The sequence below is a fragment of the Vulpes lagopus genome, chromosome 19 (assembly GCF_018345385.1).
Source record: "Vulpes lagopus strain Blue_001 chromosome 19, ASM1834538v1, whole genome shotgun sequence".
Classification (NCBI taxonomy): Eukaryota; Metazoa; Chordata; class Mammalia; order Carnivora; family Canidae; genus Vulpes; species Vulpes lagopus.
The window spans coordinates 8,670,326-8,697,415 of NC_054842.1; the positions used below are offsets into that span (position 1 = coordinate 8,670,326).

At 53.8% G+C, this 27,090-nt stretch overlaps 1 protein-coding gene across 7 annotated transcripts in view; it reads right to left on the reverse strand.

Annotated features, from left to right (window-relative positions):
* The window catches only part of SCN5A (sodium voltage-gated channel alpha subunit 5), a 96,417-nt gene that overhangs the window by 68,077 nt on the left and 1,250 nt on the right, over positions 1 to 27,090 (reverse strand). For all 7 annotated transcript variants that reach the window (XM_041734240.1, XM_041734238.1, XM_041734235.1 and 4 more), the window contains exons 2-5: positions 12,150 to 12,464; positions 9,616 to 9,734; positions 2,260 to 2,349; positions 963 to 1,091 (exon numbers count right to left, since the gene is read on the reverse strand). In XM_041734240.1, the coding sequence (XP_041590174.1) occupies positions 963 to 1,091; positions 2,260 to 2,349; positions 9,616 to 9,734; positions 12,150 to 12,422 (611 nt within the window). In that variant the 5' untranslated portion in view covers positions 12,423 to 12,464. The remainder of the gene's footprint in view (positions 1 to 962; positions 1,092 to 2,259; positions 2,350 to 9,615; positions 9,735 to 12,149; positions 12,465 to 27,090) is intronic.

The window sequence follows — 27,090 nt, forward strand, 5'->3', positions numbered from 1 at the left end:
CCAAACCTCTGATACCACCTAGGCCAACACTGTCCTTCTACAAGTTGCTCTGCATGGGCAGGGAGTGTTGCCCTCACCAGCTCTGCTCCCTGCCAATGTGTGGTGCCCAGCCCTGCACACACATCAGGCTTTCCGAAAGGGTTTGATGGCTAAGCCCTGGCCACAGCTCCTGCACAGGAGGCCTACCCTGATCAGTCATCCCTGTCAGAACACAGCACAGCACCCATTGCTGACACATCTTGAGGGGAATGCCTCCACCCAGCCTCAGTGAGGGGCTCTTTTTAGACAAGAAAGTGGGGCCCCAGCCTGCATGGCAGCAGGCCAGGGGTATTCACATTCACTCTCTGGCAGGCTCCTTGGGTGTCCTTGGCATCTGTTTTGTCATCTGTAAAATGGGGACAAGGAATCCCCATCCAAGATACCTCTCTGGCTGGTGTGACGACCCACTGGATCATGTCAGTGACTGGGTGCCTTAGAATGTGCCAAACGTGGAGTGAGTGGAGGCAGATGTGCTGGTGTGCCTGGCATGGGCTCCTAGGGTTGCCCGGTCTTTTCCACACTCCTTCTCTTTTCTGCTGATTCATTCTTAATCACCTTGGAACCCAGGTCATTGTTCATAGTGGTCCAGAGGTTTTGGATTTTAACATTGGTTTCCTCGGTAGAAAGGACAGAGGATGCTAAGCCAGAATCGTAATGATGTCTGCGGAGCACAGGGCTGCCATGGAGCCACAGATGAGCCAGTGGGCCTGACCTCCACAGCCCACCATGTGAGCTGGGGCCCCCATCCTGTCTCCCTCTTGCCACAGCAGTAAGGTGGGCTGCTCTACAGCCACTTGTAGAGAGGCATGCCGACTGCAGCAGTGGGGAGAGGGCCCGGTGGTGGCCCAGGGCCAGAGGTGATGCACACATTGCTTACTACGGCATGGCATGGCACAGTACGGCGCAGAGAGCAAGGTACTTACGCCATGACTATCACACTGAAGTCTAGCCAATTCCACGGGTCCCGGAGGAAGGTGAACGCATGCAGGCAGAAGCCTCGAGCCAGAATCTTGACCAGAGACTCAAAGGTGTAAATGGCAGTGAAGGTGTACCTGGGAGGAGAGACCCGCAAGGTTTCTCAGGGAGGCTGCTGCCCGCGGGCCAGATTGGCCAGGCTCCTCACACGCAAGCAGGAGGCCTGTGTAGCTCCTTTCTTAAGGAGCCCTCATACGAGACCCTCGGCCACGCCCCATGGCAGAGCTGGAGCGTTGGTCCAAACATTGGACTAATTATTTCATCTTCACACGTTTACTCAGCATTGCTGAGTGCTCGCCATGCACCCGAATTTTGCATTTTCCCTCCTGCTTATTTTGGCATGAGAAAGACCCTCAACTTCTCTCCTCACCCCAGCCTGGGGGGCCATGCACACAGGCAAATGGTGGCCACTGGGTCTACCCTGTAAGGCCACTCAGATCATTATCACTCCCTCACCCTCGCTTGTGGGTCCTCAGCAGCTAGTGACAGAAGCATGGTCCATGCTCAGCTACCTGCGGGGGCTTGGAAAGGGGGCTGAGGGTCTAACACCTGAGGCTGGGCGGGGTGGCCTGAAGAATCCTGATGCCTAGATGCCAGGACCGTGGCCCACGGACTGGGATGGGAGCCGGCCACACCGGCGCTGCTTCCCTCATCCCCGATGCACTGATGATCCTGTGCGAACACAGCCACAAGACAAGCCACTCTGGTGAGAGAGGCTGTCCCTGATGTTCCATCCGTTCCCTGAAAACAAACCAAACGCCCCAAGGGCCCACCAGGTCTGTTTAAAACTTGTGGGTAAGGTACTTTTCATTTGAGAAGGATGGCCTGGAAGTAAACCATGCAAAGGGTCACTGGAGGCCGCAGAGGTAGTCCTGAAGTGGGGCCAGCCCTGGGCCTTGCCCAGCTGCTATACCCCCGGCCACATCCCATTGGACAAGGTGTGCCTGGCACACACTAAGTTCTTGATAAATTATCAGGGTTTTCTTTCAGAGCCTACTCTGATGGGCCCAGTGCTCTTCAGGGTGGGTCAGGAGGGTATCTCCCATTTTTGCTAACCCAAAGAGCTTCATCCTCAAGGCAAGAAGCTGGCAGCACCAGGAGTGGCCAGAGAGGGAAGGGGCTGGGCCAAGGTCTCTCCAGGTGGGCAAGTCCTGCCGGTGACTTCAGGGGTGACTTCTGGGGCCACAGTATGGAATGGGAAAGAAGGGAGGGAGGGGCAGGCTACTGAGGCCTTAAGATACTCACTCGACATACTTGGTCCAGGGTGGAGGGTCGTGCTGGGCCATGAACACGCAGTTGGTCAGGATGGTGCACATGATGAGCATACTGAATAGCGTAGCGCTGGTGTCAAGGAAAGCCGTGTGCAGCGGGCCAGCCAGGCCTCTCCTGCCATAGGGTTCTGTCTCCGGGGTTGTCACTGCCATGCCAGTGCTGCCAGGTGAACGAGACAGGGGCTCCGAGGGGACAGACTGGTTGCCAGTTCCTGCCAACAACTCCTCACTGAGGCCAGCCCTGTCCTCTGCCCGGCACTGGCGGCCGGACCCCTGCCCTGCTCCGTAGCCTCTTTGGGGGCCAGCCACCAGACACCACACCATTAGCAGAGTCCCACACAGGGTCCTGGAGGGCAGGGAGGAAGACCCTCGGACCACAAAGGCTTTTACCCACAGCCATGGGGGAGTGCCGTCCTTAGCCCCACGAGAAGGAGGCGGGATTTAGAAGCTCTTCCTCAGGGGTTACTGCTGGGAGGAGAGGACAGTGGGGCTCCCAGTTCTCTCCCCTCCCTTCCCAGAGGCTTTTCACCTTTGGCTCAGGACTTCTCTGAAGGAGTGTTCTGCTGCCCAAACTTATACACCCTGTCAGTACACACCGACCCAGACGGCACAGGAGATGGCTTCTAGTACTGCCTCCTGCCCTTCACACGTGCTCCACCTCCTGCTCTCCTCCTCTCCCTTCAGGAAACTCCTCAGCTGGGGAACCCCCTCTGAGCAGGGGCATCCCTCAGAATGAGCATCCTCTCTGGGCAGGAGCACCCCCTCTAAGCACGCTGCTCCATCCCTAGGTGACCACACCCCCGGGCATGGGGCATCATCTCTCTTTAAGTGTGCTGCTGATCCCTCAATGTCAATGCCTATTTGTTCCCCCCACCCCCACCCCCCAGAAGGGGAACTCTTCAGATGCCAGGACTGTGTTGTGGGCATACTTCTGGGCCTCTGGTCTTGAACTGAACTGCCTCAGGATTGTCTGATCCCTGACTCTCTGGCTCCTTCTCTGCTGCTTCAAGCTGGATGGAGCTCTGACTAACCCCCACGGGTCCCTCTCATCTCTGCCAGACCTACAGAGGAGCAAGGGGCGGACCTTGGGCCGCGTAGGGGCTAGGGCACCTCCAAGGGGCCTGAGCCAGAACAGACACCCTGCTGCTCTCACAAATTCCCTCCTCAGCCCAAGAAGAGAGGCTGGGCTTCCTGTGCCCGGTGGCTGCCCCCAGGCTCACGATGTGGCCCCAGTCCCAGCTCTGCAAGCAGCAGCTGCCCGCCTGAGAATCCCTCCGGCTGCCAGGGAGCTGAAGTAATTGAGCCCTAGGGGCCTGCCTCTTTCCTCCCTAGTAGAGCTCCACCCTTTTCTAAGGCCTGGCGGGGCCTCAGGTCTGAGGGGGAGACCAGTGCAGTCAGCCTAGAGACTGGGCTTAGCTGGGGTGCTGACTTCTGGGAGACAGTGATGCTGTCCCATCTGGGGAGAGAGAGGAGGGGAGGGAGGCCTCTCAAAGGATCTAGATGCATGCCCTCCACACTCAGTCCTCCTGCTAGGGAATCCAGGGGATCAGGAAATAGCATGCCAAGCCCCACCCCCAGTTTATAATGAATTCTCCAATTTCTCACCTGAGATGAAAGAGGATCAGGCTTTGGGAACCTCCCTCAGCTATAGCAGAGCTGCTCAGCCCAGAGGCCATCGCTCCATGAAGCCCTGATTCCTCCCTGGTGGGAGGATACCTCTCTAGGCCCAGGTGTGTGTAGGGGGATGTCCCTCAGCTTGAAAGTGGCCCATCCCTCTGCCTGTGGGCAGGTCTCCATGGCTGAGACTCACTCCCTTTTCCCTTACACACGCACATGTTCCCTACGCCCAGGCTCTGTGCCAAGGCTGTCCTTACTGGGCAGACAGTTAATATGCCCCTCAACCAGCTTTATTCACTGCCCTCTCCCGTACCCCCACCTGGCCAGATCCACTACTGTGGATCCCAGGTGATTCCTGAAATATGAAAGTAATGACCCTAAGAGCAAATATTTATTGAGCCCTTCCTAGGTGCCAGGCTCTGTTCTCTGTAACCATTAACTAATTCAATTCTCCCAACAACCCAAGGGCAGTGTGTGTGTGTGGGGAGGATTTGTCTCCATTTTGTTCATGAAGAGACTGAGGCACAAGGTCAGACAGGAGGTTACTATAACAGGGAGAGAAACAGTACCCACCCCGCCCACCCCAACCACATCTTCATCCCTGACAATCACAAATGCTAATTTCTTCAGCAAAAGGAATTTATGGATGTGATTAAATTCATGGTCTTGAGATGGGAGAGCACCTTGGATTGTCTGAGTGGGCCCAATGTCAGCACAGCGTCCTTCTAAGTCAAAGAGGCAGGCAGGAGGGTTGGATGTCTGTGGGATAACTGCACCAGGAGTTGCTGGCTTTGCACATGGGGGTGCCACAAGCCAAGGAGTCTGCACAGACTCTAGAGACTGGGGAAGACTAGGAACAGATTCTCCCCTAGTGCCTCCAGAGAGGAACGCAGCCCCGCCAATACCCCGATTTTAGCTCAGTGAGAACTTCTTGGATTTCTGACCTCCAGAACTCTAAGATAATAAATTTTTGTTGTCTTAAACCACGTTTGTGGTCATTTGTTGCAGCAGTCACACACTGTCGGTACAAGGCTGGTCAATGGCACAGCCCAGCTCAGAGCCCCGGGCTGGCCAGCTCGGGACCCCCACACTGAGCCCTGCTGCTACACTGTCTCTGCATGACGATACCAAGGGTCAGTCTCTCTGCCTCCAGACCAAAGGGCTGGGGGGAGTTACCCTGCTTCAGGGGGAAATGCTACCCCAAACTTGACTTCTACCATTCACAGGGCAGTAAACCAATGAGTGAAAGGTTTTGTAAAGTGTGAGCAGACTGCCACCCAGGGGAGGGATGAAACTGTTCATTATTTTAAAGAATAAACCTAAAGAGCATGTGTGCCTGGCCCTGGGTGGGAGACAGGAGGCATCTGAACAGCTTCAAGATGGGATATTATGAGAAACCAGACCAGTCTCTGGCTGGGCAGGAAGGCTTCCTGGAGGAGGAGGCATTTAGACAGGCACCCAATGCTGGGCAGGGTTCCTTCAGCAACCTATCAGCGCAACTGGTCAGGGTGATGAGGCAAGGTGGGCTGACTGGGGGAGACCCCTCTCAGTGCTCTCACTAGAGCGAAGAAAAGACCCTTGGGCAGAAAACAGCAGTGTGAACAGGCTGCTCTGGGCCAAAAGATTTGGCTGGAGTTCAGGTGAGCTGAACTCTAGCAGCAAGACTTAGGGAAGAGCCAAAGTAGACAGCCCTTCTAAGTGCTGCCAGCCAGGGCCTGGGGCCCATCCTGGGAAATGACAGGAGCTGCCTGCCTGGGTTCTGGCTTTTCTAGACATAGTAACAGGTTAAGGTGAGGTGCAGCAAACTCTAGACTCTGGAGGCCCTTGAGTGCTGGAAGGTGCAGCAAACTCTAGACTCTGGGGGTCCTTGACTGCTGGAAGCCCTGCCTGGCTCTCTTGACCCCGTGGATGGTCATTCCTGTATGTGTGTGGTCTCCTCCTACCTAGAGGTGCATGATTCTGCTCAAAGCTTCCCCAGGTCCCCCATGGAGCTCAGCAGTAGGCCAATACCAGAGAGATGAGTCAAGTGTACCCCAGGCCAGGGCACACCTGTTTGCACTGCCTGGCAGTCTCAGGTTGATGACTGAGCTGGCCCCACGTATGGGCAGAGGCAAAGGCCAGCTCTCTAGGTGGAGCTCAGCTGAACATCTTCAATCCTGTGGTGTCATTGTGCCCCAACACCCACTCCCAGCCTCATTATGAAAATGCCAGTAAGGACTGTCTGCATGGGTGGCGGGGAATGCCTGAAACTTGGCCTGCCTGTCTTTGGATCCCAAGGAGTCAAAAAAAAAAGTGCTCTCAAACAGAAGGGATGCCGTGGGGGGCATTTTCATATATTTGTGCCATTCAATGAACATGCACACACACACACACACTCACACACACTCACACAAACACACACAAACATGTGGTTTGATTGCCCATTTGAATCTGCTAGAGAAACGTGGGTGGATTTTGTGAACAGATCCTGTGCACCCAGGAAGGCAGAAAGCTGCTCCGTGTGAACGTGAGGCCTCTCTGAATGTGACTGCAGTGGAATTGGGAGTTCAGTTGGTTTCTTTTATTTAATCCTGGCAGGAACACATTCTGCAGGATTATAACAAAAATACATTGGAAAAAATAATTCTACATACCCATATTTACTTTTTAGGCCACTTCCCAGGGATGCACTGCAAGCATGGAGCACAGAGAAAAAGCCACTAGCATGTCGCCGTGAGTGTCTGCATCATTAGTAGTGAGTGGGTTTTCTTCCTTGAGAGCAGGCGCTGCCCTCCTGCTCCTTCCTAAATTTGTCTTTGGCCCCTTGCCCTCTCCAAAGGGCCTAACACATAACTGCATGTGTGGCTCAGGAGGTGTCTGAATGGATATGAAAATGTAAGCTAATCATGGGTAAAGATTTTCAGTTTTGCAAGATGCAAAAGTGCTGGAGATTTGCTACATGACAATATGCACATAGTAAACACCACTCAACTGTACACTTCAAAATGGCTAGGATAGTAAATTTTATGTTATGTGGGCTTTTTTTCCCCACCACCATACAAGAGAATGTAAGCAGAGCGAAAGTTCATTATTTGAAACACAGAATCTGTATGCATTCAAAATTCATAGCGACTGATAATGGGCACGGGATTCCTTTTTGGGGTGATGATATATTCTGGAATTAGAGAGTGGTGATGGTTGCACCACCATAGGAATATACTAAAATCTACTCAATTGTACGCTTAAAAACAGTAGGTTGTGTGGTACGTGAATTATATTTCAATTAAGAAAAAAAAATGCGCGGACAGTTTGGGGATTCCTAGGCTTCACACTGGAGCTTCTGGTCTGGTAAGGGCCAGGAATCTACATTTTAAATAAACTGCCCAGGTGAGCCTAAGGTGATCCTCACAAAATGACAGCTGCTAACAACTGCCTAGGGTGGTGTGTGCTCGGATTGTGGGATCCTTGCAAAAATGCAGCCTCTGGGGTGGGGCCCGAGATTCTGCAATTCTTACAAGATCCTCACGATACTGCTGCTACTGGTCTATGTGCTACACTTTGAATGGCAAGGCTCAAGGGCACAGAGGGGCTGCTCCCAAACCTTCCCCCGCAACCCAAGATATAGACCCTTCCTCTCCCCCCCATTGCCCCCCGAGACCACTAAGGGGCGCTGTTGAGGGCCAGCGGAGTGCTCCCAATCCCAGGCAGTGGAGTGTCAAGGCAGCCCCTGGGAGCCCACTGCAGGGCCTCAACCATGACAAGCCACCTCCCTGGGGCCGCTGCCCTGGGGAACACAGGCCAGCTCTGAGGCCTCAGGGTGGGTTGCGCCGGGGGCAGCAGGTGGTGGGGTGGGCAGGCGGGGCAAGCCCCACATAGCCTCAGCCACTGCTCAGTGGATCCTCTGGCCAGGCTGGGGATGTCAGTTAGGGTGGCTTCATCTGGCTGCCCCCACCCCGGCCCAGTCCCGGCCCTGCTGGAATCCTGGGGCTGCCGCTGCATCCCTGGGGGCTGCCGTGGCTGCCAAACAGTGCTGGGTTGGTTAGATACCTGGAGGAGAAGCCCCAGGTGGGAGGTGGAGCATGCTTTCAGGGAGGCCACGCCCTTGGAGTGAGGTGGAGACAGCTCAGACCAAGTGAGAAGGCTGGCCTTTCCTTCTCCCGCCATGCCGTCCTCCCCAGGCTGTGCCCACACGCTGGCAGGAATGACAACTATTCTTGTAGAGGTCTTATCGCTCTTAGAGGACTGTAAAATTCCCAAAGGGGCAAAGACAGGGTCTTATTCAGCTCCATATACCCAGGGTGCCAGGCTAAGTGCTTAGGAACATTTGCAGAATGGCTCAAAATTCAATCTAGAACTACTCTTGGCTCACAAAGTAAGATGTAGCTATGAACCCCAGGCTGCCCCCTGAATAGAGCCCCTCCCCACGGTGTATGCCCCCCCTAGAGCCACCTTGCTGCTCCCACAGCCATGGCAGCATGTGGGACTTGCCCTGTACACACACATCTCGGGAACCCCACAAGGAAGGCAGGTGCAAGCCAGAAGAGGGGACAGAGCATCTACGTGAAGAGAACAAGTTTGGCACTGAGCCCCTCCAATTAACCCCTGCAGTGAGGATCAGGGACTGGGCACAGGTGGGCAGGGAACCAGGAAGGGGCATCCTTCATCCCCGCCTGGACAGAAAAGGCCCCTGAGCTGTCAGCATCTGCCTGCGTCACTTAGCTCCTCATGGGGCAGCTGTTTTCCTAAAGCCTCCTGCCCTCCTCGGAGGTTGATGGGTCGTTGCCTTGGTCTCAGGAAAGGTCCATCCAGAGTGGGGATCTGAGGGGCGACCGTGGGCAGCCTGCCACACCCATGGCTAATCATGCTGCAGAGCCCAGCGGCATTGATTCAATTAACAGCCCAGCCAGCTGCCAGCCAAAGGGAGGCTGCCCAGGCCCGCACAGGGAGACACAGACGCCTCAGGCTGCATGCAGACACCCGTCTCCCCGCCTCCCCATCTGGGGGGCCCCTTTTCTGAAGTCCGCAGAGCAGCCGTGATTGGGTGCTGGCACCCCGTCCCACATCCCACGTCCCACATGGCCTGAATGAGGCCCCCTGAGGGCCCAAAGGCCAGTCCTGTCCCTTGTCAAACTGCAGCACTCAGGGGCCGCTCCTCCCCAGCCGGCAGCTTTTTTAGGCTGCGGTTTATATAATTTAACGCTAACCAGAGTTCTTTGAGATAACTCTGAAACTGCAAACATTTTGTCAACACCTAATCAAAAAGCAAGTGTTGCCTCCTTTGAAGGATGCCCACATATGAATAAACCAGAGGTCTCTTTACTGGGAAGTGGCTTCTCCTTGGCTGAGCCCCAGTGACCTGACCGAGGTCCCTGCAAGGGGATGGGGAGGAGGCTGTGGGAGGGGACTTTGGAGCCAAAGCAGAGCCGGGGGACACTGACAGACCTCCTGTCCTCTGGGATCCTCAGCAGACTGGCTTCTAGGATGTGTCTCTACTGAAGAAGCAGGGTTTCCCCCAACTTTCATGTGCCCAAGAATCCCCTGAGATGTTGCTGAGATGCAGATGCTTATTTGGCAGGTCTGCACGTCCAAGAGCCTACATTTCCAACCAGCCACTAGGTGATGACAGTGTTGGATGGTCCACAGGGCTGGGCACTGCTCTCGGCCCTAAACACCCTTCCCACCCCCGTGTGGGGCCCAGAGGAAACTCGTGGCAGGGACTCACTGCAAAGGATATGAATGAACCAGAATCTTCACGGCCGCTCTCCGGACAGGGTGGAAGGGACTGAGGACATACAAGGCATTGGTGGCACTGAAGCGGAATATGGTCTTGCCTTTATTCAGCACGATGAAGGTCTGTGAACAGAGAGCTGCTTTAGGTTGGGGCAGGAGCCCATAGACCCCTGTGGAGAGAGGATTTTGGGGGGCAGCTGTTGACTCTGAGCCGTGGAACCCTAGCTAAGGGTTGGGTGGAAGGAAGAGAGGGATTGAGAGAGGGGGAAAGGACAAGGGAGGGCAGCCAGCCCGTTCCGCAGGTCAGCGGCGGCTCACAGTGTTGCCCATGGCTGTAGTGGGATAAGGTCAAGTTTAGGGGAATGTCAGGCTGGGTGGGACTGAGTTTAGTTTCAAAATTACAGTCCTGACAAGAGGGGGGCCTCTCATGATCCTAGCTGAGATTATTTTCCCAGGAGAGGCCAGGATGTGGCTGATCCCCGCTCCTTTCCCTCCACCCTTTTGAGCCCTTCCTGCCTGCTGGGGAGTGATGGGCTAGTTAGGGAGTTGGGTCAGCAGAGAAGACTAACAGGTGAGTGGTAGGGACAGGAAAATGTAGACCCCAGCCCAGGAGAGAGAAGCTTTCCCTGAGGCCCTGTCTCTCTGGGTTCAGGGCAAGTGTAACCTTAGCCCATCCCAGAGGAGATGACCTAGGGTCTCCCCCTGGGAGGATCTTAAGCAGCCCAAGGTGGACTTTCTCCTCAAGCTTCCAGAAGACGCAGTCCACCCAGCACAATAGGGCCTGGGACTGGACAGGAGGTGCTGGGGGCTGAGCTACCCAGTGCCTCCCCAGCTCCCCAGGCTAAGGCTGGCACAGCTGAGGTGGCATGGCTCTGGGGTTGTGCTTCTCTAAAGGCTGAGCTAGTGAGAGAAAGTTCTATTTAATCTGAGCTGGGGAGATCAGCTGACTGGATATATCAAGACCAAAAGCTCTGCCTGTGTCACCCCTTGGGACGTGGGGCAATGTGGTCAGGGGTCAGCAAGAAGAGTCAGAAGGTTAGAGGCCAGAGTTATGCCTGGGCCATGGTTCAAGTATTCCTGATCACAGGGTTAGAAAACAGGGTCCCTGACTGCTTCTAGGCTCAACTGCCACCAGCCCCCAAAAGCCTAGCCCTGCCTTGACTCCATGCTCAGTTGGGTCCTCCTGCCATGCCTTCTGCCTGTCCCAGCTGACTCTAACGCAGCTATCACTCTGACTGGCGACTGAAAGCTGGACTGGCCACCAGCTTTGACCTTCACTCTGACCCTAATTCTTCTAGCTGTGACCCACCATGACCTAGGCCTATCTACCCTGACTAATCCCAGCTTCTGGCCTCACTCTGACCCCAACGGTAACCCCCGGCCCTGACCTCAACCCCACCTGCATCACCTGAACCAAGGGGAAGCACAACCAGGTTCAAGATCTCTGCTCCCATCTGGGTGTATAGATTGGGTGGGCTCTCCCTTTAGCCACTCACATTCATGCCCACACCCACTCCCATCACACACAGAGACAATGGTGTACCCCTTCCCCCCCAGGCTCTTGGTCTAACTTCAGTCTTACAGCACGTCACACACACTCAGGCGCCTGGTGATACGGACACACAAGATTCACACTGCCGCATGCCCACACTTGCCTTGTGAGCACCGACCCGGTCTGCCTGCCAGCGTTTTCCAGGCCTTGGTACCTGGCCTTCTGGGGAAATGCCTCCACCAGATGCAAACCCTCCTCCCTCCAGCAGTGAGGCCCAGAAGTATGGGAAACCGGCTAGGGACCGGGCCTCTATAGGAGCCCTATGGCCTGAGAGGTGAGGCCAGGGCAGGGCACCCGGGTAGGGGAATTCACCTCCTAGGTGGAAATCCCTGCTGGAAGAAAGCCTGAGTTGCCCTGCTTGGTGGTCAAAAGCTGCTTCCTCTCCCTATACCCAGGAGGATGATGGCAGAATGAGCTCCCTCCTCACCCCTCTCAGGCCTCCTGTTGGCCTTCACAGACTCAAGACCACCTGCAAGGCCCAGCAGCTGCTGCCACTGCCCCAGCCTGAGCTACCCAGGCACAGCCAGCACCCAGCAAATTCTCCAGGCAGGAGGGTGTGGGCTACATGCTGTCCCGAGTAGGAGAGGGGACCACGTGCTGTGCTCTGGAGCCCAGACTCAACTCAAGACCGGACTTAGGACTCAAATCCAAATTGCCAGCCCTGCAGGACGGGAGGAGTCTGCCCAAGGGGAAAGTCTACCGGCAGAGGACTCCCACAGAAGGCACACCACAAGGAAGCAAGATTCAACTGTGATTGCCCGCTTCTTCTCTTCTAATACCAAACCATATCAGGCTGCGTAATTCTGGCTTTTATTCTGGAATAAAATTAAAATGATTGGAATACAGATCCCCAATGACTCACTCCCCCAGAGCCCAGGGAGCCCACCCCAAACACAGCCCCATATGGAGGCGAGGCTTTCTCCCTATCTGCTGCACTGACAGGGGAGCTGCAGGAAGGTGTGGGCAGGGAGGTGGGCGGCAGTCACCTTTTGGGTGCTATAGAAGGGGTCCAGGTCCTCCAGGGGCTCCCCGATGAGCTCTCGGGGCGGGTTGCCATAGAGATCTGGCAGCTTTTTGGAGGCCTGCAGGTCCAGCTGGGGCCGGGGAGCCTCCTCTTCGGGCAGCCCTTCCCGGCTCTCCTGCGAGGCGGCTGAGCCTCGGGCTTGCTTCTCTGCCATGCGCTTCTCGATGGCCGCCAGGGACTCCCGGGTGAACCTGCGGAAGCTGCTGGTGCCCCGAGGTAACAGGAAGTCTGCCATCTTCTCATCCTGCTTCTGGGGCACAGGCAGTCCTCGTGTGGCCTGTGGGGAAGCCAGAAAACACAGACGCAGTGCGTGATGCTATGTCCAGGCCCAGGGGGCAGGGTGGCCACACCTGCTGCGGAGGGGCTGTGCTGGTGGAGGGAAGGACGAGGTCTGCCCAGACGGTCCAGGCCACGGTTCCCAACCTCTCCAGAGGCACACCTGGCCGACACGGGCCTGGGCAAACCCAAGGTCCTCCAGGCTATGGGTTGCATGGGGACCCGAAAGATGGTCCCCTTCCCATCCCTATGAGCACATCTGATGGCAAGTAGGCAAGAGTGGCTGTGTTGCTCAAGTCCTCTGTTCTGCCCTACTCAACCCAAAAGTGAACACTTGCACCTCTTGGTTCTTTAACCAAGCCACAAAGGTACTGACAGTTTCTGGACTAGGAGGGATACTCCCTGGGGCAGGTCTGGGACTTGTCATCTTTTTATCCCAGATCCTTGGCAAGGCTGGTCCTGAGCAAATGAATGATGGTAGGAATGATGAAGATTATGTAGGTGAGGGAAAGGCATTAGAAGGTACCCAGTGCCACCCCTGCTCTCAAGCTCATCCCTTCTATAGGAAACCCTGGGGCCTGTGGAAGGTGATCAGAGGCCTCCTGGGTCAGCGCCCAAAAGCACCCACTTCTTTTCTGGGCAAATACAACCTGGGCTGTGGGGCAAAGGGTGGGGGATACTCTGTCTGTCTCCCCACTGCACCATCTGCCTGCAGGGGGAGGGTGCCCAGACTTTACTTGGGGCATGGAGGTACCAACACATGAAGGGGCATCTGTGTCCGCCCAACGAGACCCAGGTAAATCCCATGGGTTTTTGGAAAAAACAGGGTAACAATTTTGGAGTTGTCGTCCAGATGCTACCCTGGGGTACACATGGGTGATAAAGCCCTGCTGAGAGGACCCTCCTCAAATCCCCAGGATGGGCATCCTTCCAAAAATGGGAAACTCAGAGAATCGTGGACTCTTCACACCTCTCCACTTGATCCCCTCCTCCCCCATCTGAACAAATGAGAGCTGATACCAAGTGACAGCAGAACCAGAAAATAGTCACCATCGTCCACTGGGGCATCCAACCAGCACACACATGTGACGCCAAACCGGGAGAATGTGGGCCCCAGTGGCCTCAAACGATCCAGGACCTGGTGTGAACATGCTCTGCCTATGACATGGAGAACAAAGAATGTGCTCCTGACTGTCCCAACAAAACAGGATGTGGCAGACACAGCTCCTGACTGGGACACCACCGGGAAGGGAGAGGCGGTGTCGCTAATTACCACATCAAACCCAGGAATGGCCGGGCACCAGCTCAAGAGGGCAGGGTGGACACCTGTTGGAGATCTCTGCCAGGACAGAATCCCTTTCCGTCAACCAAAGGCAGGCTTTGCCTTGATCTCACTCCCGTGAAACATGTCACCAGTGACCCCAGGGATCTGCCACACCGACCCTTGCACACAGCTTCAAAGGGCCCAGGCCCGGGATTGCTGTGAGGCAGGCACCTGGCCAGGTGACAGGTAAACAGTGAGCAAGCACAACACAGCCAGGCCTCAAGAGGGCTCCTCCGGTCCCCAGGGAAGTGCAGCAAGGAATGCGTGAAGGCAGTCAGAGGAGAGGTCCTAGGACCTAGCACTTTAAGACCCACTCCATCCCTCAGGGTCTTGTTCCTCTGTTTCATTCAAGTCAAGTTAAAGGAACATCTCTGTTAAAAATAGCAGGTGGGGGAGTAAGCTCTCATTTTGTAAAAGCATGTCCCTGTCTAGCTTCCATCTTTGAGTGAGCAAGAAAGGTGTCTGTAACACTCATCACCAAATGTGAATGGTGACTTTTTTTTCCTCCACCGATAAACATTTGGGTAATTTTACACCTTTCTTTTTTGCCCTTTTCTTCAGTGCTTGAATTGCTTATGCTGATCTTGTATTATTTTTATAAAAACAACAAAGTCATTAGGCTTTACTTAAAAAAGAAGAAAGAAAGAAAGAAAAAAGCCAGTCTGGATGACAACAGCCCTTTCAGGGCAATTCGCTCCACCATCAGCAATCACTAGTCAAGTAAATCAGGAAGCCTCCTCTTTGGCTTGGAATTATTTCCTAAAAATAGTGTTCTCTGTCTCACTGTATCCATCTGTGTCCACATGCCTGCAAGGGTTCTGGAGACACGTGTATGCTCATGGACCTGCAGAGGCTCACTGGCATATACTGTGTGTGTGTGTGTGTGTGTGTGTGTAAGAAAGAGAGAGAGAGAGAGAGAGAAAGAGAGAGAAGGTGCATGCACATACAAGCTTACACCTGCATATACGTCTATTCTAGTAAAGGTGGTTTCAAAATGTGTATTGAAATCAATGATTCATGCAGATTGGTGCACAGAGCCTAAGTGTACAGGTGGGCGAATTTCCGCAAACTAATCACACCTGGTAACAGCACTCGGGTCAAGAAAAAAATTGTCCCCAGTCCCTCACACTTGGATTCCCCTCCAGTTGCTGACTACCCTCCCCAGTCAAGGGCAACCACTCTTTCTTGAGTGCTAACAGCATAGATAGCTTTGCTTGTCTGCGGAGTTCAGGGGTTCCTAACAGCCTCCTGGACGGATGGGAAAGAATTCAGGGCAGGAAGAACCACTTCTCCCTCTTCCCAACGTCTAACTGCAACTGAGCACTTCCCTCAATTATGAATGCAGGCAGCAAAGTGATAGCGTTAGCAATGCCTGTGACCAAGAGAACCTGCACATATTTTCCTATTCCGTGACAGGTGCGGCAAACATCTCAAATATCAAGAAGGCTTATTGATACTTAAGAATTGCAATGCTTATTAGACCCACTGCTAGATCTTATTATTGAACACGTTAATAAAGAAGTGCTGACGAGGGGAGCCTAGGTCGAGAGGGTCTTGTTCCCAGTGGCCTCCAGTGGAGCACCCAAATCCTTAGAACTCGGTGGTTTCTGAACCCAGAGGAAGTTTCCTGCGCCCGGGCAGCCAGGCAGCCTCAGGTTGCAAAGTAAACCAGTCAGGAGTGTCCTTTGTCTCAGGCCCCGAAGGCGGTGCGTGGTGGGCGGGCAGGATGGATCCATTTTCTCCCTTGTTCTCTCCCTGCCTGCACCTGGCTTTGGCCTTGCTCTTCCTTCAGCAGCTCAGGGCCCACGCCCTGTCTGTGGCTGAGATTGGCTGAGCCCTGGCTGCAAGGTTTCCGGTGATGCCAGGGTAAGGAGGGGCTGCGGGGCGGTCCGAGGACACTCCAGGCTCAGGCCCAGGCATACCCTGCAGGCCTAGGGGACAGGTCCCTGCTGGCCAGGGGAGGCCCCACTTCTGGCTGGGGTAGAGCAGAGGGTCTCTGTCTTGTACGGATCCAACATGTGGGGAAGCCTGGGCCTGATTGATTCCAAGACCATTCCTCTAGAAGCAACACCCCCACGACTGTCTCCTCCTGTCCAGGACAGCTTCTCCGTCTACACTGGCCCTTAGCTCTTCCCTGGGCTGAAACAGCTTCTTCCAAGGGACCACTCTTCTCAGCCTGACTTAAGTGCAAGGGGCCCCTGACTCCATCCTATTCCAAGTTTATTATTTCCAGTTACTGGGGCATCTCCCCCAAGGTTCTGCTGGCTCCCAAGAGTTCAGGGAAGCAAAATGTGAACCCTCCTTTTTTTTTTAAGATTTTATTTATTTACTCATGAGAGACAAACAGGGAGAGGCAGAGACATAGGCAGAGGAAGAAGCAGGCTCCCTACGGGGAGACCAGTGTGGGACTAAATCCCAGGACCCCGGGATCACGACCTGAGCCGAAGGCGTTCACTCAACCACTGAGCCACACAGGTGCCCCATGAACCCTCCTTTTTAAACTCTTTCCTCCTGATCCTTTCCTCTGACAAGGGCTACACTCTCAAAGCACCATCAAACACCCCAGCCTCCACTCCCACTACTGCTCCGGAGGACCGGCCTCCTCTCCCAGCTGGGACTGTGCTGACCTCATGGCCACTGGCCTCCCCCTTCTTTCCCCTTCCATTGTCCACAGGCAGCTCTACCACTCCTTGTCTCAACCATCCCCAAACACATCCCCTGTCGTCTGCCCTGTGTGATGGCAGGGCCACCTCAGGCTCTCCTCACCACCCCACCTTCTCCAGGACACCTTCTATGGTTGCCCACCCACACTGAACTCCCTCCTCTGGGCATCCAGCCCTTTCCTGCATCCTGGCCTCAGCTGCTTTCTGTTAGTCCCTGGGGGGAGTCTGATTTCACCAAACAGCCTGAAAACCTCTTCTGAGGGGAGGGTCAGGTCCCCCTCCCCCTTGAATCTCTGGCCTGTACATGTGGGGATTCACAACAGGATGGAGATGCCATGAGGGACACTAGGATTGCCCAGAAACCAGAGCCCTATGGACTTGCCTCCTCTAACTCTTCAGTTGGCCTTCCTGAAGGAAGATTTTCCTGAATGTATGGGGCACAGAGCTGGTGCTCAATCCATAGTGGTGACAATGCTATAACGTGGAACATGACAGAGTGCAGCTGTGGAGACTGTCCAGGGTAGGGGCATGACGCTCCAGACTTCTCTGGTTTCAGCATTAAGATTCCTATAGCCTGAGAGGGGATACCCTTCCGTTCAGGACAAACCAGAATGGCTGTTGCCCTGCGGGGTGAAGAGGGGCTGGCCTAACCTCTTCTTACAGTGCTTTCCTGACCCTTCCCCTCGGGGATCCCAAGGCAGGCATGCTCCAACATCCTGAGTCACCTCTAGCATTTCAGTCGCCTTGGAATCGCAGCCTCTGAAACACAGTATGCAAAGAATATTCTTTGCCATGTAAATTTATGCAAGGCGCTCTGTGGAAGTGGTTCCTAGGCTTCCTAGAAAATCTCTACTGGCTTCCTCTGCTCCTCGCTCCTCTCTCCTGCCCTGGAGGTTCAGGCCATCTGTGCCCTTGCGCCATGGCCCTGCCTCCTACAGCCCCTCAGTCCTAAAGCTAGAGGCTCAGGGGAGAGCGTGTGGTGACCATGAAGGTTCACTTCCCACAGGTGGAGGTGAGGGCACTAGGAATGAATTCATTTTTCCTTGAGGAGAATGAGTTAAAACTAATTAATACCTCAACTCATAGGCTCATTTTATTAATCAGACTATTCAGTGAACTCTTAATCAGCACCCACTGTGTACATGGTCCTACAAATGACTTCACAGAATACTTTTCTTCCCAAGGTCATGGATCCTAAGTCAACAGGTGATGATGAGGAGATAAGGACCAGTCCTCGGCAAAGAGGCTCCATGGTAGCTCGTAAGGACATTTCTATTCAGCTTTGCTGAGATGGGCAATGAAGAGATGCCTTGGGCCAGAGAACCCAGCCCTGTGCCCAGCTCTGCTTCTGCCTTTGGCCTCCCTAATTCCCTCTCTGCAAGGTATTCTGTTTCTATGTGGAGTAAGGACATGGTTAGATTGCCTGTGTGGTTCTGGGTCCACTTATTGCCATGTGTCCTTGGACAAGTCAACTGATGTGTTTCTGCCTCAGTTTTCCCATTTGTAAAATGGGGTTAATAATCATACCAATTTCACAGGGCTGTTCTGAGGCACAGATTATCAATACTTACACAGGCTTGACACATGGGAATTATTTCATGAATGCCAGTTGCTCTTATCATTGTGGTTGTTGTCACTACTTTTTTCCTACGAGATCCAACTCAGAGGATCCTCCTCTGAAAAACCTGTCTTGCTGCCCACCCCAGCCAGCCCTCCCTGCCTGGCTGGCCTTCCCTTCTCTGCATTCCCAGAACACTTGTATTCCCATACCCACTTTATCATAGAATGGAGTAATTTACTTCCACACCTGCCTCTCCCTTCAGCTGTGTTCTGAGCTCCCAAAGCACAGTCTGGCCCACAGAGGTGCCTCTAAGGGCCTGGTGAATGAATGAATGAATGAGTGCCAGATTAACTTTCCTATTGCCCAGCCACTAAGCCACACCGTGAGCTTGGACAACGTCACAATGTTCTGGACCTTGGTTTTCTCAACCATGAGCTGGGTGGGCCATTCCAGCAGTATCACGTGCTCACCATGTGCCCAGGACTGCTGTAAGCACTATTGTGATCACCTTATTTCATCCTTGCAACAATTCTAGGGAGAGGGGATTATTATCCGTTTTACAAAGGGAAACCTGATGCTTAGAGGTTAAGTAAGCAAGCCCCAGTCTATCTGAAGCCAGGTCTCATGAACTCACTACATTGCCTCCTAATTCTGATGACACAGAGGGGCAAGGTCTACCTGTGGCTGCCCCCCTGAGCGGGGCAGGTCTGTGATCCCCACTACAAAGCTAGGAGTCCCGCCCTGTTGGCCTCCTCCGAGGCTGGTCTTCCCTCTCAGCAGCCTGGCTGCCTGACCTGCCTATGCCCACGCGTGGGCAGATACTCCCAGGGAGACTTGGCCGATTTCTGCCAATGCCCAGAGTGTCAGCAGTTTCTCTGTCAGAAATGATTCCCCAGCAGTTTTTCTCTCCAGCTCTGGGACTGTTCAACTGCCCTGTCCAACAGGGTAACCACCCAGCCCACCTGGCTACTGAGTACTTGGAATGTGGCTAGTGCCCATCAAGATGTGCCGTTGTATCGTCCACACCCATTCTGAAGGCTTAGTATGGTAACAAATGTCAACTATTTCATTATTAACTTTTAAACACTGACTACAATTTACGCTGATAATATTTTGGATATTCGGGTTAAATAAAATGTTAAAATTAATCTCACTTGTTTCTTTTGACTTTTAAAATACGGCTACTAGAAAATTTTAAATTGCATATGTGACTTGCATTTGTAGTTTGCATTCTGTCTCTATTGGATGGCATTCCCTCCCAGCTGCCAGGCCCTAAACGCTTAGAGTTCCACCTGCATTAGGCTGGGCCTCAGGCAAGCCTGGGAGTGGGGGAGGGAAGAGAAACGGAGGGGGTGGGGGGTGGGGATAGGTTGAAAGAGAGTTGTCTTCAGCAATCCAGAGAGTGGCCACCCCGGTTCAGGGCAGCGGCCGGGAGTGGTAGTGCAGCCCCGAGCCACAGGTTGGGGAGAGGGGGGGAAGTGGGAGGGGTCGACAGCATCCCTCCAGCCCAAGCAATTATCTGCACAGTCCTGGCTCTCCCAGGGTAACCGCTTGGACAAAGGCTCAGTGGGGGTGCCAGCTGGTGCTCGTGGCCTATGCATTCAGGTCCTTGCTCCCAGATCAAAGGCACATTGGCACGTCCTTGTGCAAGGCCTCAGCTAACCGGCTCCCTGCAGGCTCCACTCCTTTGAGGCTGCACAGGCATTAACTCTGTCTAGTCCGGATCCCCATCTTTGGGGCGGTCAATCCCCATCCGATCCGATCCCGAGGGGGCTTTCCTTCTCCAGTCCCTAGCCCAGCCCCCACCAATCTGGGGAAGTCCTGCAGCATCCCCCCCCATCCCTTCTGGAGGCGAACACACCCACCCCAGAAGCCGGGGATGCCCTCATTTACATGCATTTGCATCTCATTTATTCCAACACTCAGGCTGAAGCCGAGGCTAATTCTGCTGACAGGAAAACCCTACCCGCTTGCTCTGCTGAAGTGATTCCCCAGGCAGGATAAAATGGGGTCCCTGAGACCAGGCCCCTCTATTTGGAGTGGGAGCTGAGGGGAGAGCTGGAATGGGGCGGGGGCACCTTTGGCTCGAGCCCTGGACTCAGCCAAAGCCTCTGTTTTTTCAAAGTCCTCCTTCCCCACAGTAAGGACAGCCTGATGGGGGCTTGGAAGTGGCTCAATCATCTTGAGTTCAGTGGTGTTTAGTATTTCCGGTGCCAGGTCAGGGGATTTGCAAACTCCCCAGGTCATTCAGAGCCCCCTCCACAGGGCAAGTGGCATCCCCTTCCCCCCAAGCCCGAGTCTGCCTTGTAACCCCATTTACTGCTGCATGCACAGGGGATCGGTGCCATTATGCTGGGAGGCCCTGAGATGGTGATCAAGACCCAGGGCTGCTGCCTACGGGCCTGGGGTCTCCAGGGTGGGGACCTGGGTGATCCATGATGCGACCACACAACTCAGAAGTCAGACAGCTGGCTCTACCAACCAGGGCTGCCCGGACTGTGGACCATCTCTACCCACTACACACTACACACAGTCAGGCAAGAGGGTGCTCACCCGTGGCCTAGGAAGCACCCTGGTGGCACAACAGGTGCCCACGAGACAGCAGTCAGCATCTTAAGCCTCTCTACAGCCCTATTTCTCTCAACTCATTTTTCTCAATACCTGGGCTAGAGAAAAAAAAAAAAAGGACTTCACAGGGCAACTGTGCACTGATGCCATGGCAATTGAAGCACTTATGGAGCACCTACTATGTGCACTGAGGGAGAGAGAGTTGCCCTAGAGAAACCCGGTGGGGGCTTAGGGTCCCTTAGCCCCCAGAGAGAGATACGTCGATCCACTCATACCCAAAATCTATGCCACAAAAGTGTTCATGACATAGTACAGGCATATCTGCAATCCTTTTCCCCCATTACTTTTTGAAATTGAGGTATTATATATATATATGTATATATATATATATATGAAAAAGCACAGATTTTAGGCGTATAGGTGAATGAGTTTTAACAAATGCATATACTTGCGTTACTACCACTCCAGTTAAGGCAGTAAACCTTCCCACCACTCCAGAAAGAGTTCCCTAGTGTCCCCTTCCGGTGAACTCTGCAGATTTCTATCACCATAGATCAGTTTTGCCTTTTCTAGAACTTCACATCTATAGAAACATAACGCATGGGCTGTTTGCGTCAAATGTTCTCGACATAACGCTTCTGAGACGTTTACTTTGTATTTGTTGATGACTGCCATCTGAGTTCCCTTTGCAATGCACTGTGACCACACGTGACCCATCCGGGGACAAGTCCTTAACTCAATCACAAAAGGCAAGGACTGGAAAGAACCTGAAGTCCAGCTATCTCTGGGGATGAACACCCCAGGGGATCCTTAGGGAGTATTTTTCTCTCCTTCCCTCAGACATTTCCTGAAACAGAAACTCAGCAATTATACATCTAACAGGCACCCAGCTCAGCAAGCGAGTGGGGGCTTTCCCTGGGTTTCCACTTTTGTTAGCAACGAGCTGTCGCTTTATTTAACTGGCAGTCTGTGCTGCATCGACCCACCACGGTGGTTGTGGCGGTGGTGGTGGTGGTGGGGCTGGCGCTGCAAATGGCCAGCCCAGCTCAAGTCTGGCTGTAGTGGGCAGGCCTCTGCCCCCCTGGCTCCCCACACCCCTATACCAGCTGGGTATCCCTTGGAGGGGGGATGGTCTCAGGGGCTGGGAATTTTGCCGGGGCTGGGTCCCAAGGCAGGCAGCAATGCTGGGCAGCAGAGGGCGGGCTCTTTGGCTCTGAGGGGCTCTTTGGACCACTTCCCTGTTACTTGCTGGCCCAAGGTCTGATTGTTCTCCCGATCTTAGTTAGATCTCCCAGCCTGGCCAGATGGAGGGTCGGTAACGTAGCCGGAGAAGTGAGATCAGTGCCTCAGGCTAGACCACTCCCTGCCCCGCCATCCCTTTGAACGCTGCCTCTTGAGTCAGGCCCTTCCTTCACACAGGACTTCGAGGAATCAATACCCGCCAGAAAGGCATTTACCACCCTCTTGATGCCAGGAAGAGCCTTTCTGCTGTTCAAAATCCATTCCCAGAAAGCACGGGGACTGCCTGGGCAAGGCCCGGGTGGGGCCGGGGCAACATGGGCCCAAGCGCAGCCGCCCGAGTGCCCGAGTAACCTTGAGGCCAGCGGCTGACGGCACCGGCTCGGCCTCCAGGACGGTCCGGAGGGACAGGCCCTGTGTGCTGGGATGACAGCAGTGGGATCTCCAAGGGGGGAGGGACCTTCGCGTGGCACAGCCGCCACGAGAGCGGCTCTGTCCGTTCACTTACTTAAACATCCCTGTGGGGCTCGACTTCCCACTGCCCCCCTGGAGACTCAGCCGGAGGAAGAAACTGAAGCGGAGGAAGGAAGAACTAAACACCAGCCCCAGAGCAGAAACGTTCTCTCCCCACAACAGGCCCCGATCCCTTTCGTCTCTCCAAATTCTGTGTGACCTGCCATGGCTGGGCTCTAATCACACCTCCTCTGGGCACCCTCCCCTGGCAGCTCTGGGCCACACTGACCCCCCACCCCCACCGAGTGTGTGTATGTGTGCTGAGCCCCCAACTCCAACCGTAATCTCCTCTATCCTGAGCGGCCTTTGCTCTCACCGTGGGGGTGAACCTGCCAGGCCCGGAGGGACCTTGGTATCCTTTTCTGCCTAACCAGGGTAGTAAACAGGGTGAGGAATGGACAAGACAGATTCATAGACCTGTCCCACTGGAATCTCGCTTCAGTAACCACTACATTCTCTGTTGGGCTTGGGGCACACCAGACACTCCTCCAGGAAATGAAGTTGGAGGTGGGCAAGCTGAGGGTACCCAGCTCCCCAGCCCATGGCTGTGACTCTGCAGGGATGGGGTGAGGGTGGCCTGCCAGGGGAGGTGACACAAGTTTCAAAGAGTCCATGAGTCACATCACTCCAACGCTGTGTCAGCTGTGGGGCTTGCCCCTGAAAAGCCTGCTCCTGGACTCCCTCCCCCATTTGAGGGTCCCTGGCCCTAAGAATTGACGTGGGGTCTCTATAAATAGCACCCATTCCATATTGATCATCTTAAAAAGACACGGTATGTTCTAGGCCCATGGAGAGAAGAGTTGTGTCTAAAAATAGTCTTATCCCCAGGAACCACTGCCAGCCCTAGGCAGTGGTATAAGCTGTGCACAACAAAAGGGGCAGCCTGAAGGGGGCAGATGATGGAAGGGGAGGAGGTTAGAAATTGAGGCATGGAATCTCTCCATCTCCACTCATTCTCTCTGCTTTGGCCACAGTAGCCAACCATGTCTCAGGAGACTTTCACTGCCTCAGGGCCTTTGCACTTGCCATTCCCTCTTTATAAGACATTCTTTCTCCAGATTTCCTCTGGATTGCTTCTTTCTTGGTTTTGCTTTTTCCAGATTTATTTATTTTAGAGAAAGAAAGAGTGCCTGCGAGTGGGGAGAGGGGCAGAGGGACAGTCTCAAGCAGAGACTGAGTGCAGAGCCCTATGTGGGGCTCAACTTAGGGCCTGATGCAGGGCTCAATCCTGTGACCTGTGAGATAGTGCCTGGAAATTATGAGTTGGCTGCTTAACCAATTGAACCACCCAAGCACCCCTGGTTCTTTCTTGTTGTTCAGGTCTCTTTTTTGGTCTCCTCCTTCAAGAGGCCTTCCCTGCCAATGTAGGGTCACTCCTGTCTCTCTACCACATCATCCAGTTTTACTTCCTTCATAGCTCTGGTCATGATCTAAAATTGCCTTCTGTATCTATTTGTTTAGTGGTATCCAGTCTGTCTCTCCCCCATATTATGTAAACTTCATGAGAGCAGTTATTGTATCTGAATTATGCACCTTCTAGAATCTTCCATAGCACGAGTAGGTGTTGAATGTCCTATCCAGGCTCTCCCCTACCACCCCAAGCTGAACTCGGCCTCAGACCGCCACCCCAGGCCAGTCTGGGGTGGCAGAAGGCAGTGGGCATCCAGTCCGGGCTTACTCTGTAGTCCCCCATCCCTGCTCTGCTCTCTGCAGCGTCCAGTTTCTGCCAGTGGGCAGTTTCTGCCAGTTTCTGCCAGGCTGCCCCTGGCTCATCCCTTCTCCTCTCTCTGCCTCCTTCATAGAGTTTGCCACAGGAGTTTTACCCTAGCCCCTCTATTCCTGGGTATCTACTTTAGACCACCTCAACATGTCCCCAGGCACCGCTTTCTAGAACACTTTTCTCAGAGCAATATCTCTCTCCCTTTCCTGTTCCCCGCCCCCAGGAGGAATCACAGTTCCTGCCATCAAAAAGCCCCTTCTGAGGCACAACTTCAACTCAGACCTCTGGGCCCTCACTGTGAGTAAAAGTATTTTCCCACCTCCCGTGGCTGTACTGCATGGACACACATGCCTCGAGTCCACTGTGGGCTCTCTCTACAACCCCACCCCCCTGGACTTCACCCCTGGCCAGCTCCCCTCTATCTCCTGCCTCCCTCTTAAACCATCAAACTCTTGCAAAGAGCTGTCTACACATGCTGTCTCCACGTCCTCACCTTCTGCTCACTCCTGAACCCACTCCAGACTGGCTCCTATTCTCACCAATTCATTCATTCATTCATTCATTCATTCATTGAACAACTGTCTGAGCTGGGCACCACATCCTGTAGGTGTTAAGGAAGTTTCTATTGCCTGGAGCCGCCAGCACCCTTGCTGTTGCTCAATCTAATGGACATTTGTTTTAAAATTATGCATTCTTTTCAATCTATGTATGAACTTCTCAGAATGCATCTTATTCACTCTCAGCAGAAAGGAACAGAAGACTCCCCTTCCTCCAGGACGTGCTTGCTCTCTCCTTGTTTTCTGTGACATCTCCCACTCCTGGCTTGCCTCTCACCTCTCTAACTGCTCCTTCTCAGCCTCCTTTGCAGACTTTTCTGGCCTTGTGTGTTGGGGAATGCCTCAGGGCTCTGGACTCAACTCTGTTGTCTCTGCACCCTCTACACATTAGGATCACCTGGGTGCTTTCAAAATTTCTGATGCCCAAGAGTCCAATGAATTAGAACCTAAGGGGGTGATGCCTGGGCATAGTTTTTTTTTTTTTTAATTTTTAAAAGCTTTTCAGGTGATGCTAATGTGGCCAGGGTTGAGGGCCACTGATCTGCATTCTTGCTGGACAACCTAATTCACTGCCATGGCTCCCATGGCCAGCTTCTGCAGACAATTTCAAGTTTCTACCTCCAGCCCTGGTCTCCTGCCTGAACACTGGACCCTCTCCTCCAGCTCTCTGCTGGATGCTGACATATCTCTCTGGAAGTACTAGGTTCCAGTCAGAACCCCAAAACATCCATCACTTCTCCTTTGTTCCTTATCAAGCCTGCCAACCTCAACTTCACTCTCACAGTGTGGTGCACTGGTGAGGAATCTCAGTTAATGAGCAGTCAAAGTGAGGGCTGGGAGAAGCACCCCTGAACAGAGAAGAAAGTTGGGATGCCACAGGTCCTACCACCTGTGGTAGCCTGACCATTCCTCTCCCTCAACTAAAGGACTTCTGAGGGCACTCCTGGTCTGCACTGACACGATAGTACAGCCTACAGGGGATGTATCGACACCTGGGCTCAAACCCAAGGCCCACTACTTAGTAGATGTGTGACAGCGAGCAAGTGATTTAACTGTTCTGGGACTTCAGTTTCGCCACCTGCAATACTGTCATTATATGGGCTCCGCCTCCGGGATTGATGCAAGGATTCATGAGATGACCCTTATAAAGTGATTAGTGCCATGCCTGGCTGGCAGAAAGCACTCAGTGAATGTTAGCTATTTTTAGTACCATTACTGAGGATAAATTCCCAATTCCTGAGTAGAGCTCACAAGGGCCCCCGTGACTGTGACCTTGGCTTTTGCTTCCGTCTGTTCTTCCCTCTCTCACACCATGAGACCCAACGGGTCGCTGAACTAACAACTGCGTTCTTTCACAAATCTGCGCTGTACATGCAGGTCCTGATGGCCAGACTGCAACATCTCCATCTAGAAAACTCCTATTCATCCTTCAAAACCCATGTAGAAGGTTCTTTTTGTTACATAGATACTCTTGACTCTTCTGGCTGAAGGTAATCATTCCTCTTTCAGGTGGGCTATGGGGCCACACTTCTTATCATTGCACATCTTTCCAATAACCTTCCCAAGTGTCAGTGGGAACTAGCCTCCTGTGAACAGAACAGAGACTGCCATTGATCAGAGACTGTTCCAGGATGTTCCCAAGACTCCCTCGTAGGATGGCTGAGGCACCAGCCTCCTCTGTTCCATAATTCCCAGCTGTCTCTGGTGCTTCCCACCACTCCTCCGAGCTCAGTCTTCATGCTGAGTGAGTCAATCCTGGAAGTTTTCCAGAGGAGCTTTGATCACCACACTGAGATGGGTCAAGCACCCCAGGGCCACAGCAGCTGCCCAGGCCACATGGGGCTGAACACTGGTTCTTGGCACCTGAGAGCCCATTCCCTTTCTGCTCAGATCCTCTTTGGTCAGGCCTGGTCATTTCGGCCCCTAGGAGGTAGTTCTCAAGGAATCTTCACCCTGAGTGGTGCGCCAAACCTACTGACTCTCTAGATGACCTTGGGTAAGTCCTTGACCCACTCTCAGCCTCGGTTTCCTCCCGTACAACGTGGCAGTGATGACAGGATTACGTTAAAAGTTCAGTGGGTCCCATTTCAGCACAGGGCTGGACACTCTAGCATAAAATCTGTGTTCCACAGTCTCGCTGTCCCTTGACCCTCCCCTCCCGATGCCCCTGTGACTGCAGCATGGTTTGAGCTATCAGCCTGTGCCACCCTCATTCCGCCTTCCAGCTCCATTACCACCCACTCACGTGCACCTGCCCAATTCCAACTGGGAGGAGTTGAGGGCAAGAAGATGGGAGTTGAGGACAGCACCAAGGGCCTGGGCTTCCAGTGGTCTGGGCCTCTGCTACCTGGGATCCCCTCCAGATCCTGAGGGGTTTGGTGGGAATCAGGGAGACGGCTGAGGTGGTGCCGCATGATGGGGGTCATATGGTGTGTCTGCCTCCAACCCGCTGTCCAGGCTCACAGAGGGAGGAAGGTGACCA